This window comes from Epinephelus lanceolatus, chromosome 22 (genome assembly GCF_041903045.1).
Source record: "Epinephelus lanceolatus isolate andai-2023 chromosome 22, ASM4190304v1, whole genome shotgun sequence".
NCBI classification, from domain to species: Eukaryota; Metazoa; Chordata; class Actinopteri; order Perciformes; family Serranidae; genus Epinephelus; species Epinephelus lanceolatus.
The window spans coordinates 2,196,351-2,218,235 of record NC_135755.1 but is presented as its reverse complement, the minus strand read 5'-3'; the positions used below and the strand labels follow the sequence as shown (position 1 = coordinate 2,218,235).

Below are 21,885 nucleotides of genomic sequence, written 5' to 3'. Positions count from 1 at the left end.
GTATTGCACATTGGTAGTACACCTCCCAACCGCTATAGTGGCGCTGTGGCGCAGTAGAAAGCCGGTGCACTCATTCATTGCAGGACGAAGAAGGGGTGAAGAAAATTTCAAGACATCCCGAGATAAAATGCATGTTTATTGAACAATAACGGATATACAAACACACGGCAACCCCCGTACTCCTTCCTAACATCTGTGCCTATGAGGTGAGTACATTACATGTTTGATTTGAACGTTTATGGAGACGTGAATCGGTCTAGACCGGGAACCCCCACACGAAAAACGGGGTTCGTTTTCAAGACGTTCATGCCTGCAGCTTGGCCTTCCCGCTGAAATTCCACTGTTTTATGATTAATGGATTTATGATTGAAGATGTCTGTGTGTTTTGTGCCAGGTTGCACTCACTCCAAGCTGCTGGAAGCGAGCGAAAGCTATGACGTCACATACGCGACCGCCTCCTGTGTAGTCTTTCTAATTATGTTTTTTTTTCAAAAGCTTGTATCTCAACAGTTTTACCACAAAGTATGACTTTCTTGACCTTAAAATTTATGTTTTAAATTCATTAACGACATATTTGGATTTCATGTCGCAACTCAAACGGGACCAAAAGATAACTGCCATTCATATTTTTTCCGATCTAAGGTCCCATCAGTCGCGTCATCTCCATTCACTCTAATGGGCCATTTTTTCACAGCAATGGCGGATCGCGGAGCCTCTCAATACTTCCCGGAAGTAAGCGGCACATGCTAGCAGCGCAATGGAGCTACAGCAGAAAAGATCGGCTGTGTTGTACTTTTAAGATGTTCAGAGAGTCAAATTTTACATCATCAGCACAACCTATCTAAATTAACATGTGCATTAAAGCTTGTTAGTGGATTATCTCCCATTAAATTAGTAGATTTATGTAACGTTAAAAGATACGGTAACAGATTAGGCTAGGACACCGTACATACTGTACACACCATACAGGTAATGCTAACCATCAACAGCCTGTTAGTTTTAAATTGTCTACTCCTAAACCATTTTATCTAACATTGGCAAGTTAGAGTGCTTCCAGTACTGATTTTTTTTGCGATTATTGATTATTAGCTCAGTTAAATATGTTATATATGTTGAGTGGAGGAGGTGAAATTAAACAAAAACATAACTTATGGTCTGTTTTTTAGGCTTTGTGATTCCGTTGAGTATACCTGTCTATAATATGTTACAGCTCAGCTGATATTACATTGATAGCGAAGTGAGAGGGAAGTTTGACCTGAATGAGATTTAAAACACAAGATAAGTAATTTTGATAAATAAAACATACCAGGCTAAATGGGGAATTATTCTAAATACCAAATGTATGTATATATTACTGTGTTATACATATGATCATGCTAAATATATATTCTTTCACAGTATTAGATATGTAATCTTGTATATTTGTAACCTGCTGTAGGAGCACTGGGTGGTGGCGGAGCAGTGATGCTGCAGGACCACTGTGTGAGAGAGGACACTGCAGGTAAGTGCTGAGTCAACCTTGGTGAGACTTAAAACTTAACAAGGTGTGTTTCAAGTAGTTATAAGAATCATAAGGAATCATACTTAATATGTATTATACTGTATTTTATATTAATTATATAAGTAATTATATTGAATATGTAATATATGATATACAGTGTTAGGCAAGTTACTTTGAACATGTAATACATTGCATATTACCAGTTACCGTCATTATAATATTATAATGTTAGTAGGCATTATAAAATAGAAGAGGGTCATGTTGTTTTATAGCGGCTAATTAAAGCACAGAGTTTTAATTACAGTTCATTAACTTACAAATCCAGTAGTGGGCGATATTGTATAGTCTGATGAAGGCTCTCCTCTGGAGTGCAGATCTGACCGATTCACACATTCACATGCAGTGGTTACAACTTTGTATTAACATCCCCTGCTTATATAAATAACAGTGTGATGATATTAAACAATTAAATAGCCTAGACCTTTTCAAATGAACAGATAACTTTGGACACAGGGACGAGCAGACACAGGATCAAAGTCTGATAACTTATGAGATAGGGATGAATATTTGAGAGCCAGTCATATGAAACACAGTAGGCAGAGGCTGAGGTTAGAACAACAAAAGCAAATTGGCTTGCCAGTCAGTCACTATGACAAGTGCAAATCAATACACCAGAGCTGGTAGAGCCACCTGCTGGTTTCCAGTGTGCTGATCAGTTACAACAGCACCCAACACTGAAATATAAGTAAACATTTTAAGGAATTATACTGCAGTGATGCTGCGTGCCTCGTGTCAGGAGTGCTGCAGGATGAGGACCATTCATGTTACAGTTCAGGAGTGGCAATAACAATGATGTTACAGGTCCAGGGGTGCATTGTGGTGCAGGGGCGCTCACAGCATGATGCACAAAGATGGTAGGAATTAAATCTGCTCTAAGCCTTGTCTTGCCCTTTTTGGTCTTGGCAAACTGGTCTGCACCAAAATGTGCCTGCAGTGACTTCCCACACACAACTCACTTTTGTCTACCCACAGACATATCACATAGTGGCTGAATGCAAACAGTATTCGGGAACACTTTATACATGAGACAACTTCAAACAAATGCAATTAAAACTGATGCCACTTGTCATACTTGTGCCTTATCTCACAAGGCAACGTCAGACTCAGGCATATATACATGTGTCTAACCATTTCTCCTCTTTCTTTTTTTTTTCTCTTTCAGCACAAGAACAACAGGGGGATGCAATGGAGCCTGAACTCACCCCGCAATGAAACAACCCCCTTACCCTGAGTCTCAACTCCCTGGGTTTTGCAAGCCTTTACCTGTTCCTTATTTTTAATAAACCAAACACTGAGCTTCCCAATAGTGTGGTCTTTGTTTGTGGAAATGTGCTAATGCAGCATTTGAGAATGATAACTTTACATATTTTTGTTGTTGTAGTCTGTAGTGAGTCTCAGGTTACTCCTGCTGACTTAGGCCAAAAAAAAAATTTCTCATCTCTGTGTCAATGAAGAAATTGTGCATGTGTACCTCTCTCTCTAAACGACTGGAACATCCCCACACAGCACCATGGTGGAGACTGTACGAGAGGACAACACAGAAGGAAGGACACAGACAAACTGCTTGACATCCAAGTCACGTTTCTGAGTTTATTAAAAATTAATTTGTTATAGTAAATAAGTACATAGTAAAAAGACAAAGATACATAAAATATATGTGTCTATAAACTGCTGCTGCTGCTGCTGCTGCTGCTGCTGCTGCTGCTGCTGCTAGCCCAGTGACCCACTGTGCTGTCACTTGACAGTCATTGGTAGTCACCTGTCGTCGGTCTCCTTCTGTCCCACTGAAAGTAATTAAGATAACATTAGTTATAAATCATTACAACCATTACATTATCAATAAATGTTAGGATGTGATTACTAAGACTAAGGACAGAATTGAAAACATCATTTAAAGCAATAAAAGCAACACGCTGTTTCACCAAGGTAAGGAAAGACTGACATATTTAAACAAGGCAGACAATAATATATGTTATATACACATTACACATAGTTATACTATGTAATAATACATTTCTATCATATAATTATGCTATGTCATTAATATAGCCTACTTATACTGGCCCATATATAAATACATATCCTTATCCACATGCCTTATATTTAAACTGTGCACTGTGTACATACTGTGTAATATTCCTGTGTGCAATATTTTGCCACTTCCTGTGGGATATCTATACGTTCCTATATTTTTACAGTAAAAATACTACATGTGTATTAAGCTGCTGTAACGTGAATTTCCAAGGTTGGGATTAATAGAGTCTTACATAACTGTAGTAAACTAACACTAAACCTCAAATATTAGCACATTTTACTTTAAAAAACAACATACAGATGTAACTGTTTATGGCGTGCTACACATATATTATAAATCAATGTAGTTATTTACAGCTACTTACCAAAAATCGGAGTTCTGTCTTTCAGTATTATGTATTTAAACGGCCCGCCAGTTACTTCCGGGAACTATTCGACGTCTACATGAGTCACGTGACGCACAAGCATTTTGGACTTCCGTTTTCGCGACTCTGTTATATTTTACGGCACTCTGTCAGAGGGAGTGGAGTAAAGGGAGTGACGACATATCAGCATTTAGGTTGTGTTTCTCAGAAACGAAGTCATACACAGGAAACCCTCAGCACAGGCGGAAGGCAGCTGGTGACTGTGAGTACAGAGCTCTAACTGTGTGTGTTCAACTGTTTAAATATGTACTTTTATTTTGGTCAGTGACATTGAGTCAGAGTCAGAGGCAACAAGCTGCTGAAGGTTATAACACCTTGTTATGATTTATATATACTATGGAGAGCTTTATTCATGTGTTCATCAACAGCTAACAAGATAATATGATCACATGATGAAGCTTTTAAACTTCATACCAGCCATAATGTTTGTAGATGTTTATAACAGAGTGTTATAAACATCAGGTCCATAAAATGTTATAATGTGTACAACAGTAAACAGGTTACAGCATTAATAACAGTAAACATGATGAAGCTGAGTCTGATTCTGATGATGGTTGCTCACGGTAACTTTAAAGGAGCAGTGTGTCACATTTTGGGGGATTTAGTGGCATCTAGAGGTGAAGACTGCAGATTACAACCAGCTGAAAGCTCTCGTCAAATACTGCTGCGTTGTCAGTGGGCTCGACGTCAGACTCCAACACAGAGAGGAACCTTTCACGGCGGTATGATACTAGCGCTGTAGTCAATCAAAGAAAATCTTGGTCGACTAAAGTCGCACATAATCTTCAACTAATCGATTAGTCGTGGGGGAAAAAATCTGCACGTTATTTTTACTTCTGCGGTGGTGTGTCTGTGTCACTCTGCAGTTACACCTCCAAAACACTAGTCGGCGGTGGAGGACTGTGTTAAGAGCTGTAAAGTTTAGTTCAAATCAAACTTTATTTATATAGTTGATTCAAAACACACATTAAACACACATCAAACACACATTAAACACACATTAAACACACATTAAACATGACTTAATAGAGACAGTTTCAAACACAAATCAGCTTCACTATAACTCGCAGCATTCACAGACAAACACTTGTCTTTATCTGGACACATTTTCCCCACAAATACAACATGCTAACGTTATTAGCACAAGCCTATGGCATTTTACATTGTATACATTAGCCTAGCAGCTAGCTAACTTTTCCTCTACTCATATAAAACCAGGGACAACAGCAACATTTAACAAAGGTAACGGCACATAATTCAGCTCCATCACAACTCACAACATTCACCGCCAAAACAACTGTCTTATACTAAACATGTTTTCATAACAAATACAACATGCTAACGTTATTAGCGCCAGCCTATGGCATTTTACATTGTATAAATTAGCCTAGCGGCGAGTGGAGATTTCCTCTGCTCATATGAAGCCAGGATAAATCACACACAAGACTTAAAATGCTATTTTAGTGGAGGCTTTATTGTCTTCACAATTTATTGTTTCTTATCTGGAGGTCTGCGTCACCGCGACGCTGAGCCTGAGGGTGGGCGAGTTCAACTTTTTGTCAACAACCGGGGTGTTTTGAAAACACCCCCATTTTCACAGGTAACTTAGCCTGTCCCCCCGCCGCAGGAAACAATGGATTAATCCTGGAAAGCTGTTGATGTAGCACTTTTCTCCTTATGAAAGTAACACAGCGATTATTTGACCAATGAGAATTTGGTCGGACGAGAGCATAGCGACCAAATAATCGACTAGTCGACCAGGAGACTACAGCCCTACTAGCCACGGAGCAGCGGTGATACCTCAAGAAATAAACACCGCAGAATTTTGTTGATTGACCAATCAGAATCAAGTATTTAAGAGTGCCATGTTCTAACTAATAATAATAATAATCATAATAATCTTACCATATAACAACTTCATTCCTGTCTACGTCAGGATCTCATATCTACGAGATAAGGTGTCATTTTTTAAAAATATTTTATTCACTGAATGAAATGCACCTCTGTAGTATAGCGTTTGTCCAGATAAACTGTCGGCAGTTTTGAAGAGATGTGTTTTGGTGGGAGAGCCTGAGAGTGGGAGGAAGTGTGCCGGTGGACAGGTGGGCGGAGCCAGGTTCATCAGTGATGCAGAGGAGTTTGAAGTGGATACGCTGGGGGATGGAGCCAGTGGAGGTTATGATGCACGGGGGTGATGTAGTCATGCGCGTGGGAGCGTGTGAGATGTCAAACAGCTGAGATCTGGATGTAGATTGTTGAGAGTTTCAGACAGTGAATCATAGAGGAGGCTGTCTCAGTCTGGAAGTGGTAAATGAGTGAATGAGTCTCTGCAGCTGAGCAGGGATGGACGGACGGACGGACGGAGGTGAAGTTTCTGAGATGGAGAAAGGCTGTTTGGTGATGTGTTTGACATGTTGGTCAGAGGAGGGTTTGATCAAAGATGGCACAGAGGGTACAGACATGGGTGCAGGAGAGCACAGTGGAGCCATCGATGGAGAGGATTTGAGATTTGGGACTTGGGCTGAACGGTGATACACGATATATATCCCTGTATTTTCTGCACGTTCTCAGCTTGTTTGGAGCTCAGGACACTGAACTACAACAGGACTGTAAAAGGATCAGGTCGGTTTGGAACAGTTAAAAATCTTTGTTAGAGTCTTTTTCCATCTGTCGACCTTTCAAATGAATCTACAGCTGGAAAATGATTTAAACATTTTAATCTTATTCCTGCATCAACAGAGAGGCCGAGGGAGGGACGGAGACAGAGACACTTTGTCCTCCTTATTGATGTCTTGTAAATGAAATGTGTTGCCGCTGCTTTTGTTTAAACACATCTGTCGCCTGCGTCCAGGCGCCGTCTCAGTGTCACACATCAGACTACAGCTGCCAAGAAGAGTGTTGATGGAGAAACTGTGAGTGAGTGAGTGAGTGAGTGAGTGAGTGAGTGAGGGGGCGGAGCTGTGAGGAGAGTGTGAGCGAGGAGGGGGTGTGTCATGTAACACAACTTGACCCTACATAGCGATATATTTGACCTCGTCATGATATCACCCAGCCCAGGGGGGAGAGGGGGGCGTTCCCAGACCACATGAGATCTATAATCCCTCCAGTGTGTTCTCCTACCAGCTGGACCAGGAGGATCCTGATCAGATGTTGAACCACCTCAACATGAAGGAGCAGCAGCTCTACTCTGGACCTTTACTAAAGTTTATTCAACTATCAGTTTACCATTTATTAACGATGGTTATTTTGAAGTGTTACAGATGAAGGTAACAGGAGTCTTTCTGGCTCTATTGAAGTGTGTTTGTGTAGTGATGTCACAGTATCAGAGTTAAAATGACGAGTACAACAACACTCCTCATCAAGTAGACTGCACAGTGTTATCTTGAAACCACCTATCTGCCCTGTCTGAGGAGATTTTTGAAATACCAGCAGTTTCAGTATGAGTATGAGTAGCTCCTCTCTGAGGGTGCTGTCTCCCGTGATGTAAAACAAGTTGAGAAACCTTTCGCCTGGTTTTGACACCTCGCCTCTCGCTTGCACAAGGTTGTGAAAGGCCTCTGTTTATTTTCACACTGCTGCAGACTGAAGTGTGCAGCGTTTACCGTCAGAGAATGATCAGCTGAATCTGCAGCTCCTCGCAGCCTCACAGAGCTTTACAGAGAGTTTCAGCTGATCTGGTTCACTCTCTGGGCTCTCATATCGTTACTATTTTCAGAGGGAAAAGGCCACTGCTCAGCAGCTTGTGTCCGACCCAACCACTGTATCAGGCAGCAGAGACAGGACATGCAGAGGGTGTTGGACAGAACAACCTTCCTGCGGCGGATGCAGCTGACTGATAGCAGCGAGGCAGTTATTTCAGGAATGTGGACAGAAGACAACCACATAATCAGTTATCTTCATGTGACTCTGCAGAACAGCAGCAAATGGCCAGTGTTTTACACATCTTAAAGGTGCAGACACACCAAACCGACATCAAAGAACTAGCAGCGATGAAAGCCAACTGTTGCATTGTCTACGTTGCCTCACGTCGCCCTGTGTCAGTTGCATTTGAACACACTACATCCGGCGGCCAAGTAGCACGTACATTCTGCGCCTACGTGAGAGAGCGGAGTGAGAGAGTGGTACATCCTGTCAGCCGAGGGGTTTCCTATCTGTGCAGCCGAGCACCAGGGCCTTAAGAGCTTGAGACTGACCTCAGTTTTCAATCGATTGTCAACAACAGCTGCTGAACATGATTCAAAGCTCGGCCTGTTTAAACACAGCTCTTCAGTTAATGAACTGTTAACTTCATTTCATAGCTATGGGCATCATCAGAGCATGCTCCACTCGAGTCACAGAGACTAGATGTCTCATGAGTCAGTCTCATGGTCTGATTGATCACCAGTGAGGGGAACTCCAGTGCTGAAGCTAAAAGCACTGATTCATTCAGTAACAATGGTGGATCAGTGTTGTATTCAGTTCAGCTTCAGGACTGAAGCTTCTTGCCTGACTTCCAGTGAACTCTGCAGACGATCAGATGAGCTGAATATACTGTCAAATATTGTCAGAAAAGTTCTGTAAGTTTGGAGGAATATTTGGCTCGACAGAAGCTTTGTAAATAAAGTAACACACACCTTCTATTAACCTGCACTGCACAGCCAAAACAATACTGAAGGGCCAGAAACTGAGGCAGAACACACAGAGGATGATGTCGCAGGAAACTGAAGGACAGAGGCCAAGACGTGTCTGCCTGCTGGGGTTCATTTGAGAACAGACAAATGTCTGCAAAACTGACAACAGCAAGAATGATGCAAGAAATGTTGACATCAGGTTGTGAAACATGCCGTGTGTCTAGACACAGGGAGGTGATCAGTGATGCTGTGGGTACACGAGGGCCTCTCAGACACACAGGGGCCACAAGGACATCAGCCTTTAAAGTTTTCTCACAGCTAAACACATAAAATAAAATAAGATGAAGAGCAAATAGAAATTGTAAGGCAATACTGAGTGTGTGTGTGTGTGTGTGTGTGTGTGTGTCTGCAGTGTCACTGGTTTCCTGTCAGACCATCCACAGCCCTGAGGATGAGCGTGTGTGCAGAGGAAGAGGAGGACAGATTCAGCTGTCTGTCTCTGAGGAGTGACAGGTCAATGGGACACCCACTGGTGTTCACTGACAAACCTCCTGCACGTATAAAGTAAGATGGCTGCTCACACTTTCATGTCACTGAAACATGACACAGGTATGAAGCAACAGCTGTTGATTTTCTTGTTGTTTTTATTTCAGAGGTTTCTACGAAGAGTCGGTGGCGTCCACCAGTCAGTCTGAGACGAGTGACTGCCGCCTTGTTTCCCCTCCAGGCTTCCATAACACACCTCAACCCACACACACAAGGTGAGATACTGTATTCATTAAACAGAGCTGGTGTGTTTCAGTCTGCTGCACATGATCTTTGTCCTCTGATGTCACTGCACGAGCAGGTTTTACTGGAGGCAGCAGTGAAACATGATAACAGAAGATATTGATCACAAATCAGGAACAAGAGCTGTAAAAAAAGAGTTTGTACAGAAACAAGGAAACTGGATTCCAGTTAAAGGGAAGTGACCTAATGCCTTTGTTTGTCTTTACACTTCCTGTCTAAATGAAGTGTGTGTGTGTTGCATTGTGTGGTTCTTTACACAGTGAGGGGACATGCAACAACGGGTAGAGTCAAACCCCGGGTGTTGCAGTTATGCAGCATGTGTTGTGACCACTCAGTTACCAAGATGCTCCACTGATTTCTATCTCCATAGCACCGTCAAGATGAGGCGCACACATACACACTCACCAGGGCAACTCAGTGAGCTCTACAGGGTGTTAAAGTTACAGAGTGCAAAGTTCAAATGAGTAACACAAGAGATACGAACTGTAGGAAGTAAGCCTGTGCAGTTTAAGTCAAGTGACAATTAAAACTAAATACATAAAAGAGTGCATTAAATACTCCAACATTTAGATGCACAAGTAACTTAAATTAGAAACAATCAACAGGTGTGCGCAGCGTTAAATAGGGACGAATTTAGCTTTGACTTAAAAGTGTTCAGCGTTACAGATGTCTAATATCAACTGGGGGGTTGCTCCATGAAAGCACCGGAGTTATATGCTTGCGTTTCTTTGTCCTTAGGAGACGAGCTGCTGCATTTTGAACAAGCTCAAGTTTTTTTTTTGAGGTCTTTCTGGCTTAGGTAGGGTTTAACTTTGGCTAGAAGCCTCAGCTGATAAAAGCTAGACTTGACCACTGAGCTGACCTGTTTGTCTAGCTTAAAAGCACCATCAATAATCACACCAAGATTCCTAGCATGGGATCTCATGTGAGGTGCCAGTGGGCCCAGGGAGCTGGCAAGGACCTGAACCAGATCAGGGCGACCGAATCGGGCCAAACCTCTGTTTTGTTTTCATTTAATGTTAAGAAGTGTAAGTCCATCTATGTTTTAATGTCACTTATGCAGTTTAGCACGGCCTGAAGGGAATCTTACACCTGCAAAAACACCTGCACGTCATCAGCAAAGCAGTGAAAGGGAATACCATGCTTCCTAAATATCGACCCCAGGGGTAGCATATAAAGGGAGAACAATAGAGGGCCCAGAACTGACCCCTGGGGGACTCCGCAGGTCAGAGGGGCCACTGAGGAGGAAAACTGCCCCATAAGAACAGAAAAGGATATTGGATATTCTGACCCACAATCCTCTGCACAGCGGACGATGTTATCCGATTGACTGCACAGTCAAGTAATAGTAACAATAGGAATATTAACTGTTTCAGTCAACAACGTAATCTGAAATACAACCAACAACAAAAGGACAGAACTATAAAAATACAGACAGCTCATCTGTGACGTTATAACTTTAAAGTTAAACTACATACACTGTGAAGTAACAACAGCAGAGCTCTGCAGGTTGACCTTCGTCTCTTGTGACATCAGTGAGTTGTGTTTGTTTTATCTCCAAGGATCTCCATGGTTCAGGGAGACATGTTATGAGACAGTAATCTGTCCTGATAGTGTGCAGACTGCCTGTAACAGTACGTACTTTTCAAGGACAGCTGCAGTGCCTACCAGAAAAAGTATGTGATTCTGAATGCACCCAAACTGCTGCTGTTTTGGTCTAACGGTGTTCCAGCAGGCTGTACGCTAACAAAGCGTAATGCTACCCTCCACAGGCAAGAGTTCACCATTCACCCTATATTCTTAAATACAGTCCAGAAGCATGGAGACATTTCAGGACGGCTCTACCAGTAAGGTAACACTCCACTTCAGAGGCAAAAATAGATTTAAAGGAGAAAGCACATGGACTCAGATCTGACAGAAAACAACTTTTTTATTTCTGTGTTTGTCAGAACACAACATGTTGGACTGTTTCCAAATCCCCACACTGACACACATCATCTGAAATGTTTGCCTCTGACTATTAGATAACTGGCTGAATCACAACGCTCCATTCTAAGCCCTGTTAAAACAGCCCTCCCCCCTTCCAGATTGAATCGTCCATCTGTTCCTCTTAACAGGGGGCTGCAGAGAGAAGTGATGTCTGCCCCTTCGCTCCTCTTTCCACTCTTTGCCAATTTCTCTTTGATAAAAACATTCACAGTTTCCCGTTTGAACACTGAAACCAGTAGTTTTTCTTAACAGAGCTTCGTTAGCCAGTTTATCAGAGATTTCATTTCCCTCTAGCCCTGAGTGTCCCACGTCCCACAGGAAGTCCACTTGGCAGACCATTTTCTTGATCCTTAACAAGTTGCACAGGACCTCGAAGAGCAGACCAGGGCGGACCCTTAATGTTCCACCTCTCAAAGCTAATAAGGCAGCAGAATCCAAACAGATGACACTGTTAGGAGGTTTTACCACCTCTTTCCACCACAAAGCTCATAAAACTGTTCTAACTCTTTGGACGGACGATAGGAAAGCTCCAGATATCCTCAGGGTTCCTGGAGGTTTGTGTGGCACGAACATATCAGAGATGTATTTGGACCCAGAGCCAGAAAGTAATTTATAGATGAGCAACAAGATTTTGAGGTTGATTCTCTGAGTGACCAGTAGCCAGTGAAGGGATTTTTAAATTGGTGTTATGTGGTCGTACTTACTCATTTTCATCAAGCTACAGTTGCAGAAGAGCCTTTTTCGAGAGTCCCTGTGAGCAGTCTGTTGCGGTCATCTAATCTAGGGGAAATGAAGACGTGGGTAAACTTTTCCAGGTCTTACTTGGATTCTTGCTTTGATTCTTGTGATATCTTTAAGATGGTAGTGAGCAGATGAGTTGACAGATTTGATGTGACTATTGAAATTTAAATTGGAGTCCAAGGAAACACCAAGATTTCTGGCTTGACCCTCTGTGATGAGGGACAGGGAGTTAAGATGAGAGCCAGTATTCTGTCTTTCATTCTGTCCTCCAAAGACAGTTGTCTCCGTCTTATCTCTTTTTAGCTGGGGAGAACTTTGTTTCATCCAGTCAGTGATTTGATTGATGCAGTTACACAAAGATCCAACAGGTCACCTGGATAAGTGAAACATAGATTTGTGTATCATCTGCATAATTATGGTAAAATACTCTATTATTTCGTATAATATGGCCCAAAAGGAAGCAAATAGAAGTTAAACAATAGAGGTCCCAAGATGGATCCTTGTGGAACCCCGCAGGTCACGGCCACCTTAGATCAGCTGAAAGATCAGAGGATCAGCAAAGTTATTACATTTCACCTGATTCTGTGTTTGGAAAGGTGGATTCAGACTCCGTCAGACTGTGTGACGAGAACTGTGTTTGGAGTATTCTGATACCTTTCGTGTAGATATCCAGGAAAGACATGAGCATTAGAAAAATTACTGCTACATAACTGCAATCTACAGGAGTTTTCACCTGGACCACATGACCAGAAACTGGTCGGTGGCAAAACAGCTCAAGTCATTCATATTTATCTTATCATCAGAGTTGTGTTCATTTCCACAGGAGAAGGAAAAAGTGCTGGAAGAAGCTGCAAACTCTGGTCCCTACCAGCCAGAAAGAATGGTTGACCCCTTTCTTGAAACTGTCTGCTTCAACAGAAGCCTGCCAGGACTGTGGAGAACAAACCGGAAGAAGACCTGGACTGCAGACACCCAGTCAGACCAGCGCTGTAGAAGGTAAGACACATTTTGTAAAGTAAAGCTCTGTAGTGACACGATACTCTGACAGTGAGATGCCTTTTAATGACAGCACCAAAATATATCTATCAAACTAACATCACTAGTTAGCAAACTAGCTATAGCACAGGAGGCAGTAGTGGTTTCTAAATATTCTCTGGTCAGTAATATTTCTCAGTGACTAGTTTGCAGTCCAGTTGGGTTCAAAGGTCAACAGGCTTTGGCGATTGTAAATAGTTTTGAACTTAACATGGAAATAGACTTCTGTTTGACGAGAATACATTCATCATGAGAATGAAATAAAATGACTTTGATTCAGTGCAAATTAGTGATGCTGTAACTGATTGTGTAAATGTATTATGGTAAACTGTCCTCCATCTTGCCAGCGTCCAGGTCTACACTGCTCCTCTCCCAGCTCAGTTCTACCAAATGACCCATTTCACGTCATCTGGCAAATTCATCCTGGCTCTAGGGCTGTTGCTCGAACTACAGATCACACTTACTAATGTTCGTATGAAGACCACCATCAGGCCCCCAGAGAGTGTGCCAGACTTTTAAGCCAATTTTCATAGTGGCCAAACAGTGGTACTGCAACCCCCGGGGTTCGTTACGTGATGCCATTGGGCCCAAAAAGACTTTTACCCATTGACTAACATTGTGAAAGACATGTCTGTAAATCAGTGGATACATTTTTTTGAGCGTCGCAACCCTTGAAAAACAACTTGTACCATTTAATTTGATAACGTTTGGAAAGTGCAAATCATTTTATCCCCAGTCAAGCTCAGGGGTTTAGTGTTGCTGTAGCCCACAGGAACTAGGCTTCACAGTACTTTTTCTTTTTCTCCGAGTGAGGAGTGGGACATATGCCGCCTTTTTTGCATCCAGGCACCACTGAGCACCTATCATAGGACTGACCAGGGACCCAACTTCAATGCTGTATGCAGGTCTCTTAACACATCCATGGCAACCATGGACACAAAGAGAACAGATCAGATCAAACAATAAAACCAGGCAGTGCTGATCGAACATAAATCAAGATTCTGAAGTTTTCAGAAATGTATGTTAGTGTACCATTTATCTGTAATTAGAGGTTGTTTGATACCAGCCAGCCGACATTGTGTCAAAACAGATAAGATGCCATTACGTCAGCTACCAGTGGGAGTGTTTACTGACCCAGTGTTGTGCAGTGCATTCTGGTTGTTGCTCTGTTTCTCTGGTCATGTAGCACCAAGTCCAAAAGCATTTCTGTCCGTCAGCTGCAGAGATGGCACAGTTTTATGAACAGGCAGTAAAACACTTTTTTAATAACTCTTAATAACTGTTTTGTCTCTTCTGTTTGAAATAAAGGTCGACAGGAAGTTTTGGATGTTTTTAAAATCAGTCTGAAGAGGAGATGTGAACGTGTGACTGAAGGAAGTGATGAAACAGGAAGTGGAACCCTCCTCAACAGGATCTACACTGAGCTCTACATCACAGAGGGACAGAGTGAAGAGGTTAATACCCAACATGAGGTGAGGCAGCTGGAGACAGCTTCCAAGAAGAAGACCCTCCATGACACTCCAATCAAGTGTCACCACATCTTTAAAGCCTTACCTGGCCAACAGGGACACATCAGAGTGGTTCTGACCAACGGCGTCGCTGGCGTTGGAAAAACCTTCTCAGTGCTGAAGTTCACTCTGGACTGGGCCGAGGGTTTGGAAAACCAAGATGTCAGTCTGGTGATTCTGCTTTCGTTCAGGGAGCTGAACTTGATCAAAGATGAGCAGTACAGTCTTCTCAAGCTGCTCCATGTTTTCCATCCAACATTACAGAAGGTCACAGCAGAGGAGCTCGCTGTCTGGAAAGTTCTGTTCATCTTTGACGGCCTGGATGAAAGCAGGCTGTCATTGGATTTCCACAACAATGAGGTCATGTCTGATGTCACACAGAAGTCATCAGTCAACGTGCTGTTGACAAACCTCATCAAGGGGAATCTGCTTCCCTCGGCTCTGGTCTGGATAACTTCCCGACCTGCAGCAGCCAATCAGATCCCTCCTGCATGTGTTGACAGGGTAACAGAAGTACGAGGCTTCACTGACGCCCAGAAGGACGAGTACTTCAGGAGGAGAGTCAGTGATGAAGAGCGGTCCAGCAGAATCATCTCACACATGAAGACATCCAGGAGCCTCCACATCATGTGTCTAATCCCAGTCTTCTGCTGGATCACTGCTACAGTTCTGGATCACATGTTGACTACAGAGCAGAGAGGAGAGCTGCCCAAGACCCTGACTGAGCTGTACTCACACTTCCTGCTGGTTCAGACAAAGAGGAAGAAGCACAAGTATGATGAGGGACATGAGACCAGTCCACAGGAGCTGACGGAGGCTGACAGGGACGTTCTTCTGAAGCTGGCAAGGCTGGCGTTTGAACAGCTGGAGAAAGGAAACATCATGTTCTACCAAGAAGACCTGGAGCGCTGTGGTCTTGATGTCACAGAGGCCTTGGTGTACTCAGGAGTTTGTACAGAGATCTTCAAAAGAGAGTGTGTGATCTTCCAGAAATCAGTCTACTGCTTCGTTCATCTGAGCGTTCAGGAGTTTCTGGCTGCGGTGTATATTTTTCATTGTCACATCAACGGGGACAGCGAGACACTGGAGACTTTTCTGGGGAATGCCTGGGGTAGGTATCGTACCTGTGACCCATCTTTGGACATGTTCCTGAGGAAAGCCCTGGATGAGTCCCTGAAGAGCCAAAATGGCCATCTGGACCTATTTGTCCGCTTCCTGCATGGCCTTTCACTTGAGTCAAATCAGAGACTCTTAAGAGGACTTTTAGGTCAGACAGAGAGCAGCCCAGAAAGCATCCACAAAGTAATCCACAATCTGAAGGAAATGAGCACCTTTGACATCCCTCCTGACAGAAGCATTAACATCTTCCACTGTCTGATGGAGATGAACGACCACTCTGTACTTCAGGACATTCAAAAGTACCTGAAATCAGAGAACAGATGGGACACGCACCTCTCTGAGATCCACTGCTCGGCTCTGGCTTTGAAACTGAAGATGTCAGACGAGGTCCTGGATGTGCTGGACATGGAGGCGTACAGGACGTCAGAGGAGGGGCGACATAGATTGATCCCAGCTGTCAGGAATTGCAGAAAGGCTCGGTAAGCCAGCAAACATCTTATTCTCAGATTTCCTAGTTCTCAGCCGCCATGAATGGGGAGGTAACACCACTGGAGTGGTCTTTTAATGGAGCAGTGTATCAGATTTAGGGGGATTCAGTGGCATCTAGTGGTGAGGACTGCAGCTGAACCAGCTGAAACTTCTCCTGGTTAGAATTCCTGCAGTGTTCATTGTTCAGGAGGTTTTCACAGGGAGCTGAATTATCCACAGAGGTCTCTTCCTCTCCAAAATAAACAGACCAGATGGAAAAAACACAGTACAAATCAGCATTTGTGCAGATGGGCCGTTCGCCCAGTGTGTGCTCACCCTTTTCAGATTGAGACTTTCAGGAGGTTTTTACCTGGAACCGAATTATCGCCAGAGGCCCCTCCTCTCCAAAACAAATGGACCAGGCGATTAAAACCCTGAATAAAGCATTTGATGTTACAGATCAGCGTTTCTCTGACGCTGTTTGGCATGTCACAGATGAGCCTAGCAGCTACCTGCTAATATGTACCTATCCATTGTGTTCTGTACAAATAGAAATGTGTACACTGGGTTTCAGCTTTGGTTCAATAATCACTAATTCTTTATCAAATCTGCAGACTTTCCTGTTGTCAACTTTTGGAGACTCACTGTGAAGTCTTGGCCTCGGCTCTAAAGTCCAACCCCTCCCATCTGAGAGAGCTGGACCTGAGTGACAACAGGCTGCAGGACTCAGGAGTGAAGCTGCTGTCTGCTGGACTGAAGAATCCAAACTGTAGACTGGAGACTCTGAGGTCAGCCATCTTGATTTTTTATTGACTGTGCATTTATTAAGTGTCATGTTTATAGATATGTCTGTGAAGTGAATGGTTTGCTCTGTTCTTATATTCAAGAATGTAAAGCAGGTCCATTTGGCCTTCGACTCAGCACTTTAAGATTTTATGCACATTTCCTAGCGGCCATTAAAGGAACCTCAGCTTAAGGCCCTGTCTACATGTAAACAAATTTTTCTAAAAAATGGAAACAAAACAAATTCTGTCCACATGATCTTGGTTTTACAAAATAAAATGGCATACACTGAGGTGGAACCATAGACTGTATATAAATGGGTGGAACACAAACATTTGGGGCTCTAGATGACCTTATTTATCCTTGAAGTGGTGTAACCATACAGGGGTCAAGTGTGAAGTAGACATAAGTCCAAGCAGTGCTCACAAAACGTTAGCAAATCGGTAGTCTGCCATTTGTTGTTTCTAGCGTATGCTTATTACAGAAAGCAACAGTGGGCAAGTGCAAACTGAGGAGATGACGTCATCGTTCTCTGAACATTGTTTAGTTTTAAAAAAATCTGCACCTCAGAAGGCGTTTCATAAAATTTGTGTTTTAGTGACCTAAACCTGTTGAAATGTTGAGGAAAATATCTGTTTACAACAAAAATATCTGCACATGTGTAGACAGGGCCGAAAACACTTCCACATTTGCGTTAGATGTGGTGATTGTAATGTTGCCCTGTGTCTCATAATGTTCAGAAGTGAGGACGTACCTCAGCATGATGGCTGAAGTAGGCTTTTCCTGTCTTTTTAGCCTCACGCTTTATTTTTTGTTCCCTTATTCAGATTAAGTGGCTGCTGGCTGTCAGAGAGCTGCTGTCCTTGTCTGGCCTCGGCTCTGAAATCTGAAGCCTCCCATCTGAGAGAGCTGGACCTGAGTAACAACAAACTGCAGGATTCAGGAGTCAAGCTGCTGTCTACTGGACTGAAGAGTCCACATTGTAGGCTGGAGACTCTCAGGTCAGACAGTTACTCTTTGGCTCTGTCCTGAATATAGCAGTTGTCTACAGACATCAAGCCTATCATGCTGACCCACACTGACTATTACATAATAAACATGTGCTACACACTAACAGTCTGAACATGCTGTAGCAGAGAAAACTACACTTTATAATTCACTCTTGTTTATATGCTTTAATTAGAGCACTCACACCTTCACTGCCGCTAAAGAATCTTATAAATTTGTTATTTCTGGAATTGGAAACATTCGAAATTCTTTCCTGGAGTAAATGAAGTAATTTGTGACAAAAGAGCAAAAATATTCCATTTTAAAATGTGCTGACAGTTTGTTTACACACCATCAACTAACAGACAGAATACATATAAACATTGTTGGTTTGACTCAAAGTTTTATGACTTTTAACAAATGTTTTTTGCTTCCATTAGTTTGAGATACTGCAGCTTGTCAGAGAGCAGCTGTTCTTCTCTGGCCTCAGTTTTGAAGTCCAACACCTCCCATCTGAGAGAGCTGGACCTGAGTTATAACATGCTATATGACTCTGGAGTGGAGCTGCTGTCCGCTGGACTTGAGAGTCCAAATTGTCAACTGGAGACTCTGAGGTCAGAAACATTTTATTCACTCCTTTGTTAATGACATATTGAGGGCCTAATGTCTGTGGTTTTGGACATAATCCTCCATGGCTATGCTGAGTTCATGAAATGTTGAATATGATCTTTGAGAGTGTTTTCTCTAACTACACGTTTTGTTCTTTGTTCAGACTGAGTTTTTGCAGCTTGTCAGACATCAGCTGTAGTTTTTTGGCCTTGGCTCTGATGTCCAACCCCTCCCATCTAAGAGAGCTGGACCTGACTGACAACAACTTGCAAGATTCAGGGGTGAAGCTGCTCTCTGCTGGACTGGAAAGTCCACAATGGAGACTGGAGACTCTCAGGTCAGCGGTCATTACATTTATCTGACAAGAATATAGTTGTTGTCTTATCGAACCAAAGGTGAGCCACTGAGCCAATCAGATCAGGTAGAAACTTGTAATGATGATGTGTGTCTTGACCTTGTTGCTGTGCTCGTCCACACAGGGTGACAAAACCTCGAACGCAGCCAACAGCAACTGAAAAGTGAGTATCTCTCACATGTACATGAAACAGACATTTTTAGATTCAGTGTCACGTACTCTTCTTTAGTATAATTCTGTTATTTGCCTATTGTGAATTTATGTCCATAAATGTGCTTGGAAATCATAGAAAAAAATCCAACTTGTGACTTATACTTTATAAAATCTGCGCGTCCCTTTTCTGTTTCAGCTGCTGAAAACATTTTCCAACGGAGGGCAGTATCATCCGCATCAAACGACAGGAAAGACACTTGGAAGTGGAGATACCAAAAGCGCTCACAGACTCTCTAAAGAATCAGCATTACACTAAGATCCTTCTGTTCCCTCTTCAATGTGAAACAAGTTACTGAAGTGCAATGGATTGTTGGACAAGTCAAGACTGTAACACGTACACAAGTCACTGAAAATTCAGTCCAAAGGAGGACATGCGTTGGAGTCTTCAGACAGCCTGACTGTCCTGTAACAGCCTGGACTTTGAATAAGAGGAAGCACTTTTTTTTTAACAAGTTAGCCTCCAGCAAAACATTTTATTTTAGACCTGCGTTAAGAATACAGCTATAGATACATACAACACTATTTAAAGCCTCAGTGTGTAAAAATGGTGAGTAACAGTGACATCAGCGGTCAAATTCTAGATTGCAGCTCTCACTCGCGCTCACTCGCTAACCCCTCCCGTCGGGTAAGTGACGGTGGCCTCGTAGGACAGAAAGCCTTGCGCAGACAGAGATGGCATCATCCACGAGTTTTTCAAGTTTTTCAGGAGTAGGCCTATCTAGTGATGAGGCGAATATTTATTTAGGAATCTAAACCATGTTACGATGTTGTAGCGACCCTGCAGTAAACGTTCTGTTATAATGTCAATGTTCTGTGAGTTAATGGCATGTTTGGGATTGAATGAGTATAGGTAGGGGGGCGGGGTGCGAGTGTGACGGGGATGAGAGCTGTGTGAGTGTGCGTGCTGGTGTGTGTATGAGCGAGCTGGAGGAGAGAGCAGCAGTGCACAGTTGGAGTTACAGCTAAGTTCTTGTTTGTTGGTTGTTTTGGCGTAGTTACAGCCAACAGTAACCTGTACTGTTCAGTAATAAACGGTGGTTTGCCGAATAACTGCGTCATCCTTTCCACACGTCCTGGCGGGCGCTACAATATGTTATAGCTTACCAGTGAGATATAGGTTATCTGTGAGATATAACGTTATGTTAGGAGTGTTTTATTTCTAATTGTTTTGGTAACACGAGCAAACATTAGCACAGTAATGCTAAAATAACACGTTTTATGTGATAGTCACGGCACAGTGCGGCAAATATAGGTTGGTACGATTATAATATATGCGTCTCCAGAGTGTTCTTCCACAGGAGTTCTTTCCACCTGGAATAAGCAACGCCGATATTCACTCGCATTTTGTCCCGTCCTCGCTTATCTGATCTTTTTCTTTTATTTGGTGGCGTGGTTTCCCTCTTACGGGGCAAAACATATGTGTGGTCCTCCATTTGAAGTGCGACAGAATCATTAAAGTACAAAGCAGGTTCACGCAGAAGTGCCTCGGATTGAGCTTCACCTTCTCCGTCTCCAGTGACGGCAAGTTCTAGGTTAACACGAAAGGTGAAGCACGTATATCCCTTTCGGCCACTGTATTCAAATATGGCGATGCAAGAGGGCAGCCTCCAGCAGACGGCGCCCTGCCTGTGTATATATAGAGAAATCATTCTAAGCCTATGAGAAAGCTTCCATTTGTGTGTGAACTGCATTGCACTTTAGTAAATATATATTTATGAAAGCAATAGTTGATATTTGCTAATAAACAACCACGTAAATTACACATTGTAACTTTAACTACTTATAAACTTCAGTTTTACTCTTGTGACGCCCTCCCACTGTCTTTGAGAACGTTCCAGTCAGCCTCATCGGGCAGTTGACTGCCCCGGGAGGGTCGTTACTTGTTCTTTCCTTTCCTTTCAGCTGACATCCACCAGGCATCATGACTTTTGGTTTGCACCCTCAACACCTCCACAGCACACCTGACACTCACCCATGCGTGGCTTTCATGACTGACTTTGCTGACCTACACACTCCATTGATTACTCAAGCTAATTTTAGTTTAATAAATTCTGCTTGTTTAAAGTAAATCTTTTGCATGGACTCCCTAACTGTCACATTCACTGAACCAGTTTGTGACACTCTGCATGTTATGATGTACGTCATATCTGTGATGTGTTTCCTAAATAAAGCAACAAGTGTTAAATTATGGGATGGCAGTGTCAGTTGGTCGACCACTTTAATCCAGGCTGAAATATCTCGAACAGTTCAATGGAATGTGATTCAGGTATTCATAATCTCCGCAGGATGAATCCTAATGTGTGTCGTGTTTCATTGCCGCAGATTAATAGGACCTATTTACACCTGGCATTAACATGCATCTTGGGTAATCTGATCACAAGTAGACAGCTCTGAGCCCTGACACACCAAGCTGACAGTCAACCGTTGGCCAGTGTTGGGCCATAAGGAACCGTCTGCTGCCCTTGTTGTGGCTGTGTGCCACACAGTTGGTCCTTGTCCTCTGTGTCTCTGCTGATTCAACATGTCATATTGATATTGGCGCTGGCTGAGCCCATCTGAGACTGAAATCACTCTGTCAGTTCGGTTCAGCACAGCAGAAGAGAAACTGAAGTGAGGAAAGTAAACAAAGACCTGTAGTCCAGAGGGAGTGAGACCAAAA

The 21,885-nt window shown here is 42.9% G+C and overlaps 1 protein-coding gene and 1 long non-coding RNA gene across 3 annotated transcripts; both read left to right on the top strand.

Moving 5' to 3' along the window:
• Positions 1 to 45: 45 nt before the first annotated feature.
• Positions 46 to 2,865, top strand: LOC144459847 (uncharacterized). The gene is made up of 3 exons (XR_013488642.1): positions 46 to 206; positions 1,439 to 1,501; positions 2,724 to 2,865. It is a non-coding gene; the product is annotated as an uncharacterized LOC144459847 (long non-coding RNA).
• Positions 2,866 to 4,183: 1,318 nt separating this feature from the next.
• On the top strand, positions 4,184 to 21,414 carry LOC117246407 (protein NLRC3-like). 2 transcript variants are annotated; one of them, XM_033610273.2, is made up of 11 exons: positions 4,184 to 4,222; positions 9,043 to 9,194; positions 9,284 to 9,391; positions 12,973 to 13,145; positions 14,493 to 16,290; positions 16,894 to 17,067; positions 17,890 to 18,063; positions 18,490 to 18,663; positions 18,822 to 18,995; positions 19,138 to 19,176; positions 19,363 to 21,414. In XM_033610273.2, the coding sequence occupies exons 2-11, from the start codon at positions 9,082 to 9,084 to the stop codon at positions 19,367 to 19,369; spliced, it is 2,934 nt and encodes a 977-aa protein (XP_033466164.2). In that variant the 5' UTR covers positions 4,184 to 4,222; positions 9,043 to 9,081; the 3' UTR covers positions 19,370 to 21,414. The 2 variants fall into 2 exon arrangements, with proteins under 2 accessions (XP_033466164.2, XP_033466163.2); XM_033610272.2 differs by lacking the exon at positions 4,184 to 4,222 and adding an exon at positions 7,266 to 7,286.
• The last annotated feature ends 471 nt before the right edge of the window (positions 21,415 to 21,885 follow it).

What these genes read in the sequence shown, in the direction of transcription:
- LOC117246407 (XM_033610272.2), top strand. An exon ending in TCAGACCAGCGCTGTAGAAG is followed by an intron (nt 13,146 to 14,492) that starts GTAAGACACATT and finishes TTTGAAATAAAG; the next exon opens with GTCGACAGGAAGTTTTGGAT. An exon ending in TGTAGACTGGAGACTCTGAG is followed by an intron (nt 17,068 to 17,889) that starts GTCAGCCATCTT and finishes TCCCTTATTCAG; the next exon opens with ATTAAGTGGCTGCTGGCTGT.